This window comes from Kryptolebias marmoratus, linkage group LG2 (genome assembly GCF_001649575.2).
Source record: "Kryptolebias marmoratus isolate JLee-2015 linkage group LG2, ASM164957v2, whole genome shotgun sequence".
NCBI classification, from domain to species: Eukaryota; Metazoa; Chordata; class Actinopteri; order Cyprinodontiformes; family Rivulidae; genus Kryptolebias; species Kryptolebias marmoratus.
The window spans coordinates 35,171,920-35,192,993 of record NC_051431.1 but is presented as its reverse complement, the minus strand read 5'-3'; the positions used below and the strand labels follow the sequence as shown (position 1 = coordinate 35,192,993).

General features: G+C 40.7%; 1 protein-coding gene across 2 annotated transcripts in view; it reads left to right on the top strand.

The window, feature by feature from the left end:
- antxr1c (ANTXR cell adhesion molecule 1c) overlaps positions 1-21,074 on the top strand; it is a 109,158-nt gene that overhangs the window by 13,947 nt on the left and 74,137 nt on the right. The window contains exons 1-2 of one of the 2 annotated variants that reach the window (XM_037981138.1): positions 8,675-9,674; positions 14,301-14,372. Coding sequence is in view for 1 of the 2 variants with exons in the window: in XM_017433646.2 (XP_017289135.1) it covers positions 14,301-14,372 (72 nt within the window). In the remaining variant the exon portion in view is untranslated. Of the gene's footprint in view, positions 1-8,674; positions 9,675-14,300; positions 14,373-21,074 lie in introns of those variants that run through there. The other variant, XM_017433646.2, reaches the window with a different exon arrangement.

The following is a 21,074-nucleotide window of genomic DNA, read 5'->3' as shown; positions in this document are numbered from 1 at the left end:
GCTTTTCATATGTGTGTATGAACGGTTTTCACATGTGTGTATGAGAGGACAACATTTCACTAGTGTGTATGAGAGCTTTTCATATGTGTGTATGAACGGTATTTCAGAATTATGTCTTACCTGGCCTCCCATACATGGGAGTGTGACTCTCCAGTCTACATGTGTTTTGTGGAGCTGGTTAACTGGGGTGCATCCAAAAGATTTTAAAAAGTGGGGACCAATGTTAATCTTGAGGTGGCGCACAAAAACCAAACACCAGAGCGAAATGTCAGGGGTAATATTTTTGAAAATATGGCAATACAGGATAGATCTAATTTAGTTTTTTCATTTACAGTTGATATTACTTATTGAGAACAGCACAGTCACCACTCGGCTTATTTAAGCTTGTCCCTCTCCTAAATTAATATTTATAAAAAGTTGACTAATGTCATCTTTTGTTGAGAAATGAAGTTGTAATAATTTTAATTTAAAAAAAAAAAAAAACATTATGATTATGATATCATTGTGATCTCATGCAACATTGCAAGGTCTCACAAAATGTGTTGGGGATGACTCTCAGCTACTACCACATTATGTTTTAGTTCAATAGCTGTAAAAATTAACTGAATTATAGCTCTTTTGCTGTTTTGGGTTTTCTCTGGTCAGATGGTTGTAATGACCATCTAGATACGGAGTTGACTTTAAAAGTTAGTCAGCTTTAGATGTACAGTGCCTAAAAAAGTATTCACAATTCACACAGTTTTTTTTCAGACACCATCAGATTGTCCTCCAGGATTTCTCAATTTTTTGTGGGATTCATTTTACCGTCTGCCTTTACAAGCCTTTCAGGGCCAGATGCTGACAAGCTCTTAGCTATGGAGTCTTCCAAATGCTGTTTGACAAACTCTAGTTGAGATTTAATACAAGTTTTTTTCAAAAGCAGTTTTCTCCCATGAAGTTTGGACTTTTGGAGAAACCAGGCAACAGTTGTTGTATGCACCCACTTTCTCCACCCATTGATGAGATACTTGCTAATCTGAGTGCATGCAAAGCGAAAGCCATAACACTCAGAAATGTTGCCGTTTTCTCTGGGCCCCAGCTCATCTGAGATGGACTGAAAGTGGAAAAGTGTCCTGTTGTTTGACAAGTCCACATTTCAAATTGTTTTCAGAAATTATGTACGTCATGTACTCTGGGCCATAGAAGAAAATGACTGTCCGGATTGGATTTAGCGCAAATTTCAATAGCCAGCACCTTTGACTATATGGGGTGTATTAGTGCCCATGGTCTGGGTAACTTGAACATCTGTTAAGACACCATTAATGCTGAAAGGTACATACAGGTTTTGGAGCAACATATGCAACGTATTTTTCAGGGACATCCCAGCCAAGCCACATTCTGCACATGTTACAGCATCATAGCTTCGTAGTAAAAGAGTGCATGTACTAGACTGACCTGCCTGCAGTCCAAACCTTTCTCCCATTGAAAATGTGTGGCATATTATGAAGCACAAAATTCAACAAGACCCTGGACTGTTGAACAACTGACATTGTAGAATGTGAAAGATTTCCACCAATAAAGCTTCAACAATTAGTGTCCCCAGTTCCCAAATGCTTATGCTTGAGATATTTTGCTAATAGACAGACACAAGCACACATATACACAGACACAGAAACAGACATGGGCAAAAACATTCATCAAGCTGCTGTAATAAGTCTCATTTATTTCAGTTTTAGTTTTGTTTTTATTCTTTACAAATGGTTCTTGTCTTGTTTTCTAATCATGTCAACAAACTGAGTCATTCTGTTTGAATCCAGCCCAGTCAGCAGAAAAGCAAGAGTGCACAGAAGTGCTCTGAATCTGTTCTGGCTGTGAAATCACTGCTCAAAATCTGTGTTTGGAGCAAGAAGACATATCCAGTAAAACATTACTTCAAAGACACTTAAAAACAAGACATTATTATCATCTATTGCCAAAAAGGAAAGGCAGGTGTTATTATTTTTGCCTGTCAGTGTGTGTGTGCATGTGTGTGTGCATTTCTGTTAGCAAAATATCTCATGAACCACCAGATGGATTTTAATGAGGCTTTCATAAAGTAATGATTGGATTTTTATTTACAAGTGATTGTCTTAAACAGTCAGTCCAATTCAAGATGACCACCATTAACTAATTGACTTTAGCTCATACAAAAATGGCTATAAGCTAAAATGTTGATGTGGTAGTGGCTGAGAGCTGTACTCAACACACTCTAAGAATGACATGTTGAAATATTGCATGAGATTGTGCATAACATTATTTTCAAAGCTTGACCAAAACAACTATAACTGCCATGATCTTAGTCAAAACCTCTGGCATGAAAGGTGGCAGGTGATATCCATTTCTTCCAGGAATGCTAGGTTATTAATTAAAATTAAAGGTTTGTTATATTTAATGGATAACTCTGCTTCACTTCCTTTCCCCCCTGCAGTCTATCCTGGTTTGGGAATAGCTGTACAGCATTAGGATTAGCAGTTCTTCTGGAAATACTTTGATTTCAGTAAGTGCTGTGAAAGTAGGTTAGTGGTTTTAAACAAACAAATCCCTGTGCCCACTTTGTTAAATCTGAGCTCTGTGATTGGCTGCAGGCTGGGGTGGTGTGAGCTGGCAGACAGCCCACTCCATAGAGCTGTTTTTTTTTCCTTTTTTTGCTTTAGTTTTTCACACTTGGCACTGAAGGGTTTATAATTTCAAACCAGAGGAGAATTTCCCCACATACCATCATTGTGTTACCATCTGGGAGAGACTTGGAAAAGAAACTAGAATAATAAATACTTGTTGAGAATTATTTGAAAAATCATTCTTTTGTGTTTTACTTATTTCAGCAGTAATGCACTTGAAGGGTCTCAGACACATCCATGCATTTTTCTGAATCGCAAGGGAGCTGGTGCCTATCTCCAGCGGTCACAGTGGGAGAGGCGGGGTAAAACCTGGACAAGTCTCAAGTTCATCACATGGCCAAACAGAGACAAATGAGACAACCATTTACACTCTCACTCACACCTAGGGACAATTTAAAGTTATCGTTTAACCTAATACGCAGGTTTTTGGTCTATGGAAGGAAAACAGTACTCAGAGAAAACCCACATGTGCACAGGGAGAACATATAAACTCCACCCTAAAATGCCCCAGGAGGGAGGCAATCCTGCAATCTTCTCACTGGGAGGAGAGAACTCTAACCAACGCTGCTTCCTATGGAAGCTGTACTCTAATTTCAGAAATTACTTTAATGCTGCCTTTAAATAAAAAAATAAAAACTGAAACTAAGATACACTGGCACATTGTCTCACTTTAAAAATAAGGCTCTATTTGCTACATTGTTTATTGCCTGCCCCAGCAAAAAGGAACAATTATGTTTTTACCTGTGTCTGAGTATGTACATGTTTATTGAGTCTATCTGTTAACAAAGCATCTCAAAAACTGCAGGGCAAATTTTTATAAAACTAACAAAATGTAATCATTGGATGTACAGTTGAAACCAGATGTTCACATCCCCTGTATATAAAAAGACAACCATCCTTTTTTTACTGTCTGACAATAAATCTGACTGAATCTTTCCTGTTTTAGGTCAGTTAGGATTCCCAAAATTATTTTTGTTTGTTAAATATCTGAATCTTCTTCTTTCTTCTTCTTTTTCATACAGCTGTTCCCTTTTCAGGGGTCGCCACAATGAGTCATCTTCCTCTATCTAACTCTGTCTTCTGCATCCCCTATCCTCATTCCAACTACCTCCATGGCCTGTCTAACTGCATCCATATATCTTCTCTTTGGCCTACCTCTTTGTCTTTTTCCTGGCAGCTGCATCTTTAACTTCCTTCTACCAATATACCCACTGGCCCACCTCTGGACATGTCCAAAATATCTCAGTTTGGCCTCAGTAACTTTATCTCCCAGTCATTCAACCTGTGCTGTACCTCTGATGACATCATTCCTAATCCTGTCCATCCTTGTCACTCCCAAGGAGAACCTCAACATCTTCAGCTCTGCCACTTCCAGTTCTGTCTCCTGTCTTTTTGTCAGTGCCACTGTCTCCAAACCATACAACATAGCTGCTCTCACCACTGTCTTGTAAACCTTTCCTTTGACCTTTGCTGCCACCCTTTTGTCACAAATCACTCTTGAAACTTTTCTCCATCCTGCCTAGACTCTTTTCTTCATCTCTGTACTGCACTCCTTGTTTTCCTGGACAGTCGACCCTAACTACTTGAAGTCCTGCACCTTTGTGACCTATACTCCTTGTAGCCTCACTGTTCCACTTGCCTCCCTCTCATTCACACACACGTACTCTGTCTTCCTACAGCTGACTTTAATTCCTCATCTTTCAAGTGCATACCACTATTGGGAAAGACAGATTTGTCAAACAATAAGCAGTCGAGCTACAGACACTAGGAGGCGGCTTACAAAGGTAGGTGAGTTTATTTACAGAGCGGTGAGTATTTTCAAGCTGAAGCTGGTAGGTGGTCAGATGTGAGGCTTTCCGGATTGGCAGGAGGCAGACTGGCAGTGGAACAGAAATGGGATCAGGTGAGTGGCTCTCTCTCTGTTTTTCCCAGCAGGTGGAAGTGGATAATCCAGACAATTTGAGGAAGTGGCTCTGAACACAGGAAGACAAAACAGGTAAGAAAACTCTTGGCAATATACAATATTCTCTAGTGGCTGAGACTGCTATACCCCAGAGTTAGCGATGCTTCCGCAAGGAACTGATCTTCAAGGCAGCCTTATGAAGCCAAGGAGCTGATTACCAGGATCAGCTGCAGCTGTGGGTGATGATCTGCCAGCCAGTCAGGAAACAGGAGCACAACAGGAACCAGGAAACCCCAAACTGCCACAACCTTCACCTCTCCAAGTTCTCTTGAACCCGTTTCCTGTTCTCACCACAGATCACAATGTCATCTGCAAACATCATAGTCCAAGGGGATTCCTGCCTGAGCTCATCTGTTAGTTTGTCCATCCCCAGAGCAAACAAGAAGGGGCTCAGAGTTAATCTTTGATGCAGTTCCACCTCCACTTTAAAGCTATCTGTCACTCCTACAGCACACGTCACCACTGTCCTCATACATGTCCTGTACCAGTCTAACGTACTTCTCTGCAACTCCTCGCAATATTCTTTCATCTTCAACTTCCACCATTTGGTCCTCTTGTCTGCCTTTACTCCTTATCTCTTCTTCACCACAACATTCATCCTACACACCACCATTCAATGCTGTCTGGCCACACTCTCCCCTGCCACAACCTTACAGTCCACAATCTCCTTCAGGGTACCTCTTCTACACAGAATGTAGACTCCCTGAGTACTCCTGCCTCCACTCTTATAGGTCACCCTGTGTTCCTCCCTCTTTTGGAAATAGGTATTGTCAACAGCTATTTCCATTTGTTTGGCTAAATCCACCACCATTTGTTCTTCATTGTTCCTTTCCCTGACACAAAAACCTTCCTCATCTCCTGTTTCCTTCACCAACATGTCCAGTCAGATCTGCTCTGATCACAACTTTCTCCTCCTTGGGAATACTCTCAATCACTTCATTGAGATCCTTCCAGAGTTTCTCTTTCTCTTCTACATCACATTTAATTTGTGGAGCATAATCACTGACAACATTCAACATCAGGCCTTCTACTTCTACTTTCAAACACATCACACTGACATTCTTCATCTCTACTACATTCTTTGCAAATTCCTCCTTCAGGACCACCCCGACTCTATTTCTTTTCCTGTCTACACCATGGTAAAAGAGCTCAAACCCTTCCCCAATGCTATGAGCCTTGCTGCCCTTCCACTTTGTCTCTTGTGCACATAATATATCTACCATCCTCTGCTGCATCATGCCAGCCAGCTCTCTACCTTTGCCTCTCATGGTCCCTATGTTTAGAGTTGATACCCTCAGTCCTACATTCTTGACTTTTCTCTCCTCCCTCTGTCTCATGGCACGTTTCCCTGTTTGTGGTCTTTGACTAACAGTAGCAGAATTTCTTCTGGCAACTTGGTTATCAACAACACCGGTGGCACTTGATGTTAACTCGGGCCTGGACTGAACCTATTTGGTGCTGTTTGGATGAACTTGCATGTTTGCTTTGGCAAAATATTTTACAGTAGATGCCCTTCCTGACCCTCACACCATGTTCCTGGGCTTGGGACCAGCACAAGAGATGTAATGGCTTGTGCTCTCCCATGGCTGGATTATCAAAAGGCTAAATAGATGTTAAAAATAACAAAAGTTTAGCCAGAAGCTAAAAGTAGCAGAAGACTGGCTAAAAGCTAAAATAGCAGAATTGTAGCTAAAAGATAAAGTAGCATAAGAAGTCATAAAAAGAACTAGTATCTTGAAGGAGATTTAAAAGAGAACAATGTTTTAGAAGGAATAGAAGACATGGCTATGTATTTCTTTGGGGGAAAAAAAAAAATATATATATACTATATATATATATATTATTTTGAAATAACGTTAAATATTTTGAAAAGCATAAAAGTTACAGAAACCAAAAGTCGCAGCATTCATCTCCTAAATAAGGTCAGGGTTTTGATATAAAACCAACTAAACCAGCATCATTTATGCAAAAGTCAGACCCTCCAGGATTTCGCAATGTTGCGATCGCAACTATTAACACAAAATCAAGCAAGCCCCGCAAAATCGCAGCTTTTTGTAACTTTGTCCAAAACACCGCAACTTTAACCCATTATTTATTGTTTCTAAAGTGATTTGCCACCGTTTCTGCGGTCTAGTGTATTCTTTGTGGGTTTGTGTAGTGTGGAATACAAAATAACCCCAAATATCTCACGAAGAAGACATAACGTCACATCCTGTTAACATCAGTATGCCGGGAGCATGCAGGAGCAGGAAGCGAAAATGTGCGCTAATGCTTCACATTTGCTCACAAAGATTTCAGCAAAGGACCGCGCAAAACACCGCAGTGAAGTTAGTTTGAAGTTGGATATTGGATATTCGCGCTCCGCGGGGTTAGCTGCGTCTAGCTTACGGCTGACCCGAAACAGGAGCGCTAATGTCGGCCAGCCGTCCCTAAGTGAACCACCGTGCCTGAGAGAAGGGGCCAGCAGAGAACGGCTGGCCGACATTAGCGTTCCTGTTTCGGGTCAGTCATGAGCTAGACACCGCTAACTTCACGGAGCACGAATATCCAATATCCAACTTTAAACCAACTTCACTGAGGTTGCAAACCAGTTTCCTACCCAGCTGCATGAGAGTGGGGGGTAGCTGTTTTGCATGTCCTGCAGTGTAATCATCGAACATAAACGCATCGACAAACACTTTGTGTCTGCAAAACATGTGAGGAGAGCTGCAGACGAGGGACAATCCAGAAATGGTCATGAATGTCAGTTTAGAAGCTATCAAAGTTCTCAAATAACGCACCTTTTGAGAATGTCAATGTTTGTTGGCAATTATCTTACAAAACTAGTAAGTATTTTTGGTTTATATATTAAAAGTTATGGCTTTTTATTGATTTTCGTAAAAAAAAAAAATTGCTACTTTTCATCGCAACTTTTAAGAAAATGCCCTGCGAAATCAGGCATTTTAGCCTGCAACAATCACAAAAAATGCCTGCAAAATCCTGGAGGGACTGAAAAGTAGATTGCAAAAAATGTACAGAAAAAACAAACAAAACAAAAAAGGAAAATCAGTATTTTAAATGCTGAACCAAAATTGATCCCCATTCTTCAACACAACTATTATCTCCAGTCTTCACTACACTTTGTATGCTCACTCCTCTCTTTTGTTGCTATAATGGAACAAATTGCAGAAGAAGTTGGCTCCTGCTGTTCCTTGAGATCAGAGAGAGAGAGACTGTGTGTGTGTGTTTGTGTTTGAGAATATGTCTGTTTATGCTGCACACTTTGCACTCCTCCTCTACCTCATGCTTTTTGTCTGTTTTGGGAGGATTTTGTTAAGCTTAAAGTTTCATCCGTTTCATCTGTTCTCAGTCTGCCTTACTGAACTAAAAGACTTAATGTGGGAGAAGGGTTGGAGGGTGGTGTTGGAGCGAGGCAGCAACACTGAGAAAACAATATTTTTTTTGTTATTGACCAGCATTTGTAACTATTCAGACCAGATGACACTAGAACTTACATACATAAGAATAAAAATAAACAAAAACCTGGTCTGCGACAAATATAGAGCTCTGTGTTGCTTAGAATGACCTAGACATGATGGAAAACTAACTGGTATTCCCTGAATGTCTTCCTCAATATATCCATTACTGTTCCAATTACAAGTTGCACTTTGGGTTGGATGATGTGCTGCTTTCCCAGTAAACTTAATTTGTATTTTTAAAAAAATTCATGCATACACCTAAAAGCACACCAGCTTTTCCCCAATTCTATTAAAAGTATGAAAGTTCACATTTAATATTTTACATTCTAGATTACCTGCCTTCCATGTTAGAGGTTTAAATTATTAATGACAAATGATGCCATTGTAGCCATTTTGGGAAATTTGGAAAATAACTGTGCGATCTTATGCTGTGTCATGTGATGTCATGCTCAGAATGTGTATTGTGAATAACTCTCAGCTACCACATAAAATACAAACTCAATATCTGTAATAATGACTGATTTCTAGACATTTTTGTGTTGGCTAACATTTATTGGCTGTGGTGGCCATCTTGAATTGAATTAACTTAAAAGTTAATTAATGCTTGGCAGGGGAGCCAAGCACCAACAGAAGCACCAAGTCGACAGAACTGTAGCTAGAGACTGTAAGACCAGACACAAATCTGTGCACTGCCTGGATTGACTACAGGAAAGCTTATGACTCGATGCCCCACACATGGATACTGGAGTGCTTGAAGCTGTATAACATCAGCAGGACACTAAGAGCCTTCACTGAGAGCTCAATGGGAATGTGGAAGATAACTCTAGAGACCAATTCAAATCCAATTCTACAAGTCAGCATTAAATGTGGCATATACCAAGGGGACACTTTGTCCCCACTCCTGTTCTGCATGGGCCTGAACCCCCTCAGCCAGATGATTTGAAAGAGTGGATGTTGATACCGATTCCAAAGTGGACCAGTTATCAGTCACTTCCTTTCAATGGATGACATCAAGCTGTATGCCAAAAGTGAACGAGACATTGACTCACTGATCCACCTCACTAGGACATTGGTATGTCATTCTGACTTGATAAGTGCAGCCAAATGATGTCCAAGAGAGGCAGGGGTTTCACAACTGAAGGGGTTGATCTACCTGAAGGCAACATTGCAGATATCCAAGACAGCTACAAGTACCTTGATATGCCGAAGACAAATGGCAATCAGGATGAGGCTGCAAGGAAGTCAGCTATAACCAAATACCTGCAGAGAGTAACGCAGGTCCTGAAGAGCCAGCTGAATGGTAAGAAAAAAGTCCAAGCTGACATGAACGTAGGGGTAATTTGTCCAAGAGCGAGACCAAAACCAGAATCAGAGACAAAAGCTGAAGGTAAGTGTATTTATTTACAGGTGACAGTATCTACAGTGCGCCGTTCGTGGAATGATCTGGAAAGCAAGAGGAACAGGGTGAGTACCAATCCTACAATCAGCCGAGCACTGCAAGGTGGCTTAATTAATGTTCTTTTGTTCTTACAGGTCCAGGAGGTGTCCAGCGGCGTGGAGAAGATGACGGAGGTGTTTAGGTGATCCAGGAGTCGACAAGCCAGTAATCCTGTCCAGGTGAGTATCCAGATGTCCAAGGTAAGTATCCATGAAGCTTGTAGTTCCGTAACGTGGCAAGAACCTAAGATCAAGGTGCACAGAGAACGTAGTCAACAAACAACCAATTTAGGTTAGAAACTGTGGCTGAGAATCTAACCCAGGAGGTTCGATGCTCCAGCGAAGGTCTGGTCTCAGCTGGAGGCTTAAGTACTGGCAGTCTTCATTAACCAGATCTGGATCACCTGTGAAACCAAGAGCTAGAGGAGCCTCCCCAAGGCGGGGCTAAAACTCCAGATCCCTACACAAGCCAACAACACATATGTGGTGCCAGTCATCAGATACCCTGCTGGTATGACAACCTGGCCAAAGGAGGAGATAGAAGCCACTGACATAAAGACATGAAACCTCCTCACAATGCACAGAGGGTTTCACCCTAAGTCCAGCACCCTGAGACACTAATGCCCCTTTTCCACTGGCTCCATTTCAGAAGCCCCGCTCGACCTGGCTTGGCTTGGCTCTATAAAAAATGCATTGCGTGTCCACTGGCCATTTTGGTTGGTATCAGAGTAATCAGAGTAACGCCTCCTCATGTTGCAGGGGGCTGGGGAGGCCCCGTGGGGGTGCGGGGGATAGGGGGGAGTGTGCGCTACCGAAACCTGGCATCATTTGTGGAGAAAACGGAAGTGCTATGGACAATGTTGACCCTGTGTTGTTGCTGTTTTTCAAACTTATGGGGATTCTCCTGAGGCTTCAGGAAGAGATGCGCAGTGGAAGAAATGCTCTGGATGCCGCAATTGTTGCGCAGAGTAGAACAACTGTTATCCACCGGAGATTTCAGGCTTTACAGCACCTTCAGCTGGGGAACAGACGGCCTAAACTTTGCATGGTAAACTAACGCTGTTGTTTATAGTCCTATTACTTCGCTACCATTCCAAAATTGTCTATTGTTGTTTTTTTCACTCTTCTTACACTTCAATCTGACCACACCCACGACCAATGAGTGAACAGGAGCTAAGCTTGCATCACCCACGAAAGCAGGGCCGGCCCGCTGGCCCTACTCCAAAGCAGGGACCAAAAAAGCAGGGATTGACCTAAAAAAAATGCCAGTGGAAACGCGTGCAAAGCAAGCTGAGTAGAGTGGAGCCAGGACCTTTAGAGCCGGTGGAAAAGGGGCATAAGAGAAAGGGGGGAGGCAGAGGACTTGTGAGCATCAGAGCCACTATACAGGATGAAACAACCAAGATCCTGGAGTACATGAGGAAGAAAGCCCCCAATGATTATCTGCTAAGTGAATGTCTCAGGCAGCAGAAACCCAATGTGGAAGAGAAGAAAGAGGAACCATCATGGAAAGACAAGCCCCTGTACAGCATGTACCACCGGCAGATTGAGGAAGTAGCTGATATCAAGAAATCCTACCAGTGGCTAGAAAGGGCAAGACTGAAGGACAGCACAGAAGCACTAATCTTGACAGCACAGGAGCAATCGAGATCAGGGTCTATCATACCAGGCAGGACCCAAGATGCAGGTCGTATAAAGATGGCCCTGAGACAGTCCAGCACATAACAGCAGGATGTAAGATACAGGCAGGCAAAGTGTACATGGAACACCATAACCAAGTGGCTGAAGTGGTGTACAGGAACATCTGTACCGAGTATGGACTGGAAGTCCCACAGTCAAAGTGGGAGACTCCACCTAAGGTGGTGGAGAATGGCAGGGCTAAGATACTGTGGGACTTCCAGATTCAGACTGACAAAAAGGTAATGGCTAACCAACTGGACATTGTGGTAGTTGATAAACTACAGAAGAAGGCGCTGGTGATAAATGTAGCAAACCCAATGAACTGTAATATCAGGAAGAAGGAGCATGAAAAGCTAAAAAAAATACCAGGGGCTGAAAGAGGAAATAGAGAAGTTGTAGAAAGTCAAGGCCTCAGTGGTGCCATTGGTCATCGGAGCCCTCGACGCTGTGACCCCCAAGTTGGAAGAGTGGCTCCAACAGATCCCAGGAACAACCTCAAAGATCTCTGTCCAGAAGAGCACAGTCCTAGAACTGCTAAGATACTGCATTTGATTTCAGTTCACCTTTAATTTTGACCAGATTGACAAGCTAGCAGCTAGTTTTAGGAACCAAAACCAAAGTGCATTGCTATTGTCTTAAAGGTGAACTGAACTGAAATCAAATCTCAAAAAATTGTCCTTTTTTTGAATGTTATTTAGTTAAACACATCCACACAACATTCCAGGGACCCATTTTAATGACCTAAAACTCAAATAAACTGTTTTGGCATTTTAGTCAGTTATTTCCAAAGTGGGTGATTTGTGGGGCGGAGTAGCCATCCTGGGTTCATGACGTGCGCTGTGCCCTGGCCATCCCCTGAAAGAGATCTAGAGAACACAGCATGTCACTACTGTCCAGTTGTTAACTAGTGGAAATGGAAAAAGAAGCCTTTTTTGAATACGAAGAAATGCCGGAAGACTTCACGGGAGTAATGAATATACAACCATACCAGTATGAACCTGAACCAACTGCTGGATCACAGTAATTAGATGAAAACTCTTCAGATTCAGATTCTGATGATCACAAAGTACCGTCATGGCCGGCAAAACAGCATACATAAGAACCGAGTTGAGAATGGGGAATGGTAAGAACCGATTACCCCCAGGTCAATTGTCATGACATCATACACAACACTGCAAATTGACCAAAAATATACAAAGTCCTGAAACTTCAGTGTATTTGATTTAATAAGAAAGTTCATTTGTTGGCTCTCTGAAAGTAGTTTTTTTGGGGGGTTGTCTGTTTTACAATTGGTATGGCTCTATTCTGAAAAGTAAAAACTAACATGGTATTTGATTTATATGTTTCCCCATACTTCCAAACAGTAAGTTATGTACTGTATGCAAGTATAACTAAGCAATGCTGTGTATGTAATGAAGCCTAACCTAATACATTTCTCACTTGGCATATTCATGCAATTGACTTTGACATTTTTTATTTTATTTACTTTATGTCTGATTTCCAACATTATTTACTGTCTATAATTACTGGAAAATAACATTTTAGGCCATCAATTTCAACATAATTTACCACAATTTTGATTGTTCAGTTAATTGAAAGGTTAAACAAAATTATAAATTTGGTTTTGCTTACTTTTTGCAAACTATTTTTTTTAAACTTATTCAGTTCTTCTATTATCCAAGTATAGTAAGTTAAACTGCTGTATTTTTCCTAGCAGAGCTTCTTTTTCATGTTTGTGAGCTTATATTTTGACCTAGTTGTTAATTTCTGTGGAACTTCGTGTACTGTATATATTTTAGGACATCCTCAAGCATCAGAAAAAACTGCATCATATCTCAGGAAATATGGTATCAGGTATCAGACAAAATGGTGTCTGGTCTCAGAAAAAAGTGCTTCAGAGAGAGGCCTTCTGCAGGTGGGGCTGTTGTCAGGATTTATTTTTTTCCAAGTTTATTTATCTTCATTGTTACAAACACAAACTCATATCAGCACAAACACAAACAATATTCCACAAAGAAAATGTGTGTATGACACAATTTTCATGAGAGTAATGGCTGTTGATAAAACTTTGAGAGTTTTACTGGCAATTTAGTGACAAGGAAATTGCAACTTAGCAAAAAGTTTAAACCCCCTACTCTTTAAAATATGCTGTGAGGAATAAAATTTTACAAATTGACCAGATGTCGTTTTTATGAGACCTGATTGTGAGGATTTAGATTTTTGTGTTTTCAGTTTTGTATCTTTATTATCTTGTTGCGGTTTTTAGTTATTGTTTAAGTTTAAGTTTTTCCTGGTTGTGTTGTTGTTCAGTATTCACTCCTCCTCTGTCACTCTATTGCCTTCTTGTGTCCTAGCACCTGGCCTGCCCTGCCATGCCATGCCATGTTTGGGATTTTTGTTAAGTTTTAGTTGCTGCCACGTCAGCTGTTGTTTTTTTTTTTTTTGCTTATTTTCTTTATTTAATAGATTAGTTTTTGTTTTAAGAATGAGTCTGCACTCTGGGTTCGTCTCCGTCTCCACCATTCATGACACTGATGTCATCTTTCTTGAGACCTGATGCCATTTTTTCTGATGTCTAAGGATGTCCTAAAATGTACACAGTATTGGGTAGATAGCTTACATTCAGTCAATTTTAAGGTGAGTTCTTGATCAACAACTCTTGTGTAACCTAGAAATTTATAGTATTGGAATCATTTAAGCTGCTACAGTTATTTATTTATATTTATTTATTTATTATTCTAACCTTGCCAGTGAAGGAGACAGGAATTAAGTTCCTAAGGTTTTTTTGTGCAACATTGTTCCTACAATCATTAAGGTACATGAACTATATTCACTATGTGATTTTCATAACATCTTGTTGGATTACTGTTTTCCTGTTTCATTTTAGCTTTTAAATACTGTTTTGATCATTTTAGCTTGTAGCTACGGTTTTGTTACACTTGGCTTTTAGCTACCCATTTTGCTAATTTTAGCTTCTGTTCTGCTTGTTTTACCTCTAACTATTCAGTTGACAATTCATTCATCAACTAATTTCAGCAGTCCTTCAGTAATCAACACTTACACTGCATTTTATTTGCAGAAAATTATGTTTTTCAGTTGTTTTTCTCCCATCTGTTTTTTGTTTAGGTCTGGCAGTGTGAGAGATCACTGGAATGAAATCTTCGAGTTTGTGCAGAATTTAGCAGAGAAATTTAAAAGGTAAGAGGCCCTTTACAAATAAGTCTAGTATCCAAATAAGCTGTAACTGCTGGATACAAGTTTGTGAACAACATTAATGATGAAGTCTCTAAAATGTCTCAAAACATTCACCAGGTTTCTCAGTTTCCTTCTGTGATTAACAGACGGTCGCAGTCTTATCGCATGAATTTTAAACATGTTTAAAAATTTTGTGTAACTAAATTCTTTTTAAAATAGTTGTAGAGTTGTTGCAAGCCTTTGAAACATGTATTGAATTAGTTTCTGGATGACACCCGCATAGGAGCTCGACTTGTGACAGAAAACATCCTGTGGAGAAAACTCATTTTGACCGCCTATATCCACAATCTAGTTATTTCGGTCACAACCCAAACTTCATGACCATAGGTGAGGGCAGGAACGTAGACTGGCTGGTAAACAGAGAGGTTTCTCTTGAGGCTCAGCCCCCTCTTTACCGCAATGGACCAGTACAGAGTACAAAATACTGCAGAAGCCATACCAGTCTGTCTGTCTGTCGCTCCATTCTTCACTCACTAGTGAACAAGACCTGAGATACTTAAACGCCTCCACCTCCACTTGAGGCAGCACCTCATTCCCAATCTGGAGAACGCAGTGCTCCCTTTTCTGACTTAGGACCATGGCCTCAGAGTTGGAGGTGATAATCATCATCCCGGCCACTTCACTCTCGGCTGCAAACTGCTTCAGTGAGAGCTGGAGATCACGGCATGAGGATGCCAGCAGGACCACATCATCTGCAAATAGCAGAGACAGAATCCTGAGGCCATCAAACCAGACCCCTTCCACCCCTGGCTGCACTGAGAAATTCTCTCCATAAAAGTCATGAACAGAATCAGTGACAATGAGCAGCCCTTGCAATGTCAAACTCTCACCCTGAAGAGGTCCATCTTACTGCCAGCAGTGCAAATCAGACACTCACACCATTTGTATAGGGACCGAATGGCCCAAAATAATGGACCCCAATCCCATACTCACGAAGCAACCCACCACAAGGTACCCCAAGGAGCACAGTTGAATGCCTTCTCCAAGTCTACAAAACACATGTAGACTGGTTGGACAAACTCCTATGTTCCCTCAAGAACCCTAGCAAGGGTAAAGAGCTGGTCCAGTGTTCCACAGCTGAGACGGAACTCACATTGTTTTTCCTGAATCTGAGTATAATTCCTCCAGGTACCGACAGACACAAGTGGCTTTCTCTACTGATGAGTTTATTGAATCCATCTTGGTACAGACTCAATACGCACACCGTGAAAACTAAAAACAAAGACAAGACAACAATGAGCTCAGTTAAAATAAAGACAATCGTCAAATAAAACTACTTCTATAACATAAAAAAACAGGCAAATTACCTCGTTGGCTGAGTACCACGTAAGGAATTAGGAAAAGATCTTTTCTTCTTTTTTCCTTAAACTTTAGTGTCCATGTTTTTCTCCACTTTACTTGAGATCGCTTCTCTTGACCTATATCTAATCAGTGCAAGGTTCCTCCAGTCCCCCTCATAAAAAAGGGGAACCGTCACCCCAGTCTGCCAATCCAGTGGCACTGCTCTCAATATCCATGCGATGTTGCAAAGGTGTGTCATCCAAGACTGCTCAGCAACATCCAGAGTCTTGAGGAACTCAGGGCAGATCTTGTTCACGCTGCAGAGCTTTTTAACTATCTCTGCAACCTTGGCCCAGGTTATGGGCAGACCCAACCCAGATTCTCCAGACTCAGCTTCCCCCATGGAAGACATTTGGGTGGGATTGAGAAGGTTCTCAAAGTATTCCACCACCTGACGACATTACTGGTTAAGGTCAACAGCACCCCACCTCCACTATACACAGTGTTTTGTGAAGTGCTGCTCCCCCCACCTCAGTTGCCTGATGGTTTGCCAGAATCTTTTCGGAGCTGATCAAGAATCTCTATCCAAGGCCTCACCAAAAGTATCCCAAACCTGAGCCTTTGCCTCAGAAATACCCACGGCTGTAGCCCTCTTGGCTCACCGGTACCCCTCAGTTGCCTCTTAAGTCCTACCAGCTAACAAGGCCCAATAGAATACCTTCTTCAGCTTAACAGCCTCCCTCACCAGGGGTGTCTACCGCTGGGTTTGAGGACGGCTGCCCCAAGAGGCACCCACAATATTGTAGCCACAGCTCAGTGCAGCTGTCTTTTATTATTTATTTATTATTATTAACCTTTATTTAACCAGGCAAGTCCCATTGAGATCACAGATCTCTTTTTCAAAGGAGGCTTGGGACTGAAGGCAGCCTAAAATGCATGTTTTTAGCCTAGGGGAGAAAACTGGAGCACCCAGAGTAAACCCTTAGTAGTCTTAACAATAACAGTCAGAAACATGGCCCACTCAAACTCTGTCTCTGTTGGAGGTGTGAGTTGACGATACTTCTGACATTCCCAGCAAACTCTCACTACGCGTTTGGGTCTACCAGGTCTATCCGACATCTTTCCTCGCCATCTAATCTAACTTACCACCAGGTGGTGATTAGTTGGCAGCTCTGCTCCTCTCTTCACCCAAGTGTCCAAAACCTACAGCTAGGGTACAGGCTCGTTCACCAACCGCTCCCATCCTTGGCTCCACATTGAGACTCCGGTAACTGGTAAAAAAAAAAAAACTCTGGTAACCCATGTCTAGGGGAGGGACATGGAGTTTCTTACTTTCTTTTGTCTATGCAAGTGTTTTTTAACCTCACTTTGTCTTTGAGCTTCATTGTGTAATCAATGCAACAATCTATTCTGTCTCATAGATTAAGCTTTCAACAAACCAAAGGAAATTTCAAATAGAAAACTTTCATTAGAAATACATGCATGCAAACCTTTTAAAACAGAATTTCACTGTTCACATTTCATGTGAAGACTACATGTCTGGAGATTCAGCCATGTAGTCTTTCAATAGTTTCAGCTTTATAGCCTTTAAATCCTGCTCAGTGGTCCAAACCAAATTATGGTGTTTTTGTGTGTGATGTCCCTTTCAATGAAAGAAAACCACAACATTACTCACAAAAAGTAATGTACCCATCACTCAACGTTTCAAAGAGCTAGCTAAAAATATTTAAAAAGTAGCAAATACTACTAAAAAACAGCTAAAACTATCAAAAGTCTAGCTAAATGCCAATTTATCAAAAGGGTAGCTAAAAGTAGCAGAATTGTAGGTAAAAGCAAAAAGTGACAGAACAGTAGCAAAAAACTGAGTAGAATAATAAGACAAAAACAGAGAAATATGTTGAAATAGATCTCAAAGACAATGTTTTTGAAGGAATTGAAAAGATCTCAGTGCATTTCTACAGGGAAACACTTTTGTAAATAAAGTTAATAATATGAAAAATATTTTAAAATATTAGTTTCAAAAAAACAAAACATATTGCACCTATATCCTAAATGAGTTGAATGTTCTGGTATACAAACAGTTAAAATAGCACAAAGTATGCAAAAGCAGCTGGACTGAAAGAAAAAAAAAAGAAAAAGAAAAAATGGTGTAAATGTTAACTCAGGATTCACACAATGGAAAAAAGTTTTTGATGATGTCAGTTTGTGGAGAGGAGGATTTGGACCCAGAATGCAGACCGACTCAAGTAATTCAAAGTAAAACTATTTTTTTTTAAAGAACAAAAACAAAGGCTGACATGGCAGTAGAAACTAATAACGTAAAATGAATAGCAGAGGTCACCGAAGACACAAACAAAACCAGACAGTACATGTTTGCAACAATGAACGAGTGAACCATGGAAGCTGAGTAACAGGTTCTATGGACTGAAGTTAATGAGCAAGTAGACATAGGTGACAGATTATAAATCAGGATCAGGTGCAGATGGTTAAGTTAGATTCGGAAAAACTATTGAGGAAGAGTGAGTAATAGCACAATGACACAGAGGCCACAGAGAGCAAAACTACACATAACAGGGAACAAACAAAAGCACACAGAAAACAAGAAATAAAACAGAGCTACTGAAACACGAATAACAATAAACCTAATACAAAAGATTACTCAAAAAAATAACTTAAAAAAAACTGAAATCCTAACAGATGAAAATACAAAGGTGGATCATATGATGAATTAATGCCAAATGTTTCTAAAGAAAACAACATGGTTATGTTTCAGGATGGGTACTAAATGTTTACTATGATCTCCAAATAATTTTAGTGGTGTTGAAACAAAAACTATGGCAACCAGTAAGGAAAGAAAAAAGTTTAAGTCACTCTATTTATTGAATTTGTTACATTTTACATCACCAAAAATAAACAAGCCCCCCAACCTACCCTAACCCTCACACACACATACACACAACAAAATAACAGAAGAAAACAGAGGAAATATAAAAAATTTAAAAAAGGTTAAGATGTTTTTTTTCGGATGCACTCTACTACAGGGGTCGCCATAGCGAGCAAACTCGCATGAAAGATTTGGCAATTGTTTAATGCCAGATGCCCTTCCTGACACATAATAAGATCAAACTTGGAACCTTGGGATTACAAGATCATGAATCTGACCACCGAGCTACCGCAGCCAAAAACATAAAACAAACATTACGTATGAGTATATACATACTGTATTTACACACACACACACACACACTAATCAATATTACTGTAATTCTGAGTTTAGAATAATCTGACAATCTGTATTTTAACTTAGGACAGAAAGGGAATCCAGGTTATTTCAAATGATCTAGCCTTACTAACCAATATCAGTACAATATCATTCCATAGGTGAGTAACCCTACAATACAATAAACAATTTTGTGAGAATTTAGTCAATTTATCAAGATACTGACACATGATAAATGTACTATGTTCACACTGACACTTTCTGGTTTTGCTTTTATACAAGAAATATATAATGTGGCTGTCTTAATCACCAAATGTATGTGACTAACTACTGCTGCATGTCTAAACAATAAATTGGATGAAGAATAATTGTGCACATATCCTGATTTCCCTGAAGCTTCAACTCCTTCCAATCTGGATCCTACAACATATTGTGTTATTTTTAATTGTCACGCATGTTTTACTTTTACACTAGTATTGTTACTATATTTTATAAAGACAGGATGTTACAATGAGGACTCACAGGTCTGTATGTTGACAATTCATCTTTCCAACACAAATTCTCAGAACTTCAGCTTCCCTACTGACTTCTGGCTCTCCACTGCCTTGTTCAGCTTTCACTGTGTATATTTCATGTAGCTGACATGATTTGACACTAGTGTGTTGAATTTTAGGAAGATCTAGTGTATAGCTGAAGACCTACATCATTTCAAAGATGGCATGTATTCTCATTGAGGCACATGTGTTTGTTGACATTGCCCTTGTTTTGGCTGCTATTTCGGATCCGCCACAACATCACAAATTCTGATGTACTTTTAAGCAGAAAAAATAAGTAAAATAAATAATAAAAGAAAGTTTTAAAACATAGAAATAGAAATCAGTACCTCTGTGTTTTAACTAAAACACTGATGCCATAATCAGCCAAGTACTGTGCCCAGGACAAACCCAGCACACAGCTAATGCAGCGACACAGACCAATACAAGAAGCTCCAACATGTCCTGAAGTTAAGCGTAAGTTTCTTGTTGACAAACCCCAAAGCTAGGTCTTCATGTTCAATCTTTTGGGTCTGGTTGTTGGACATGGTGATGTGTAGAGTAGCTAAGTACCAGAGGCCGAATTTAACATTAGCACAGCCATGGAGCTCCTTCACAGATTGGCCACGGTCAGTCTGAAGTCCTGGAAAAAACATACACCCTTTTCCGGTGAGTAGCAGGAGGAAAGCCTCTCCAGCATAGTTTTAAACTGTGTCACCATGATGACTATTGGTCAAGGCGGCTTGTCCTCCCTTGGTTTAACACATAGTGTACAATGAGCTCTATCCAGGCCAGATTTCTTCTCAAGCCCCAACAAGATCTTAAGAAATTCAGCCATAAACTCTGTAAGTTGTGGAGCTTCTAAGCCCTCAGATATGCCCACGAGTCAAATATTATTTCAACAAGAGTGTGCCTCAAAGTCTTCACATTTCTATCTCAAAAGCATCCACTGCTGCAAAGAACTTTACCGTATTATCTTGCATGCTAGTTAGCTGGTTGCTGTGTTCATTAGCTGCATTCTCAAAATCAGAAATAGTTCCACTTTGCCAAGCAACTTTTTCTTCCAGCAGTTTTAGAGCATCCACCACTTCCTTCTTAACCAACTGTGATATCATTGACCCAAGTCCAGTGACAACTTTAGGACTGAAGGCGCAGCCCTGCTCGGCAAGCCCTGACAGACTGATTGTTTGTCTTAAGAACATTTATCCAGATATGTCTCAGAGGTCTCGATATGTCTCAATTTACCGGTCGATCTATGTTTCTACCCTCATCTATGTTCACGAGCTTTGGGTAGTGACCGAAAGAACAAGATTGTGAATACAAGCAGCTGAAATCAGTTTTCTCCACAGGGTGTCTGGACTCTCCCTTAGAGATAGGGTGAGAAGCTCGGTCATCTGGGAAGAGTTCAGAGTAGAGTCGCTGCTTCTCCACATCAAGAGGAGCCAGTTGAGGTGGCTCGGGCATCTGGTTAGGACTCCTGGATGCCTCCCTGGTGAGGTGTTCCGGGCACGTCCCACCGGGAGGAGGCCCAGAGGAAGACCCAGGACACGCTGGAGGGACTATGTTTCTCGGCTGGCCTGGGAACGCCTTGGGATTCCCCTGGAGGAGCTG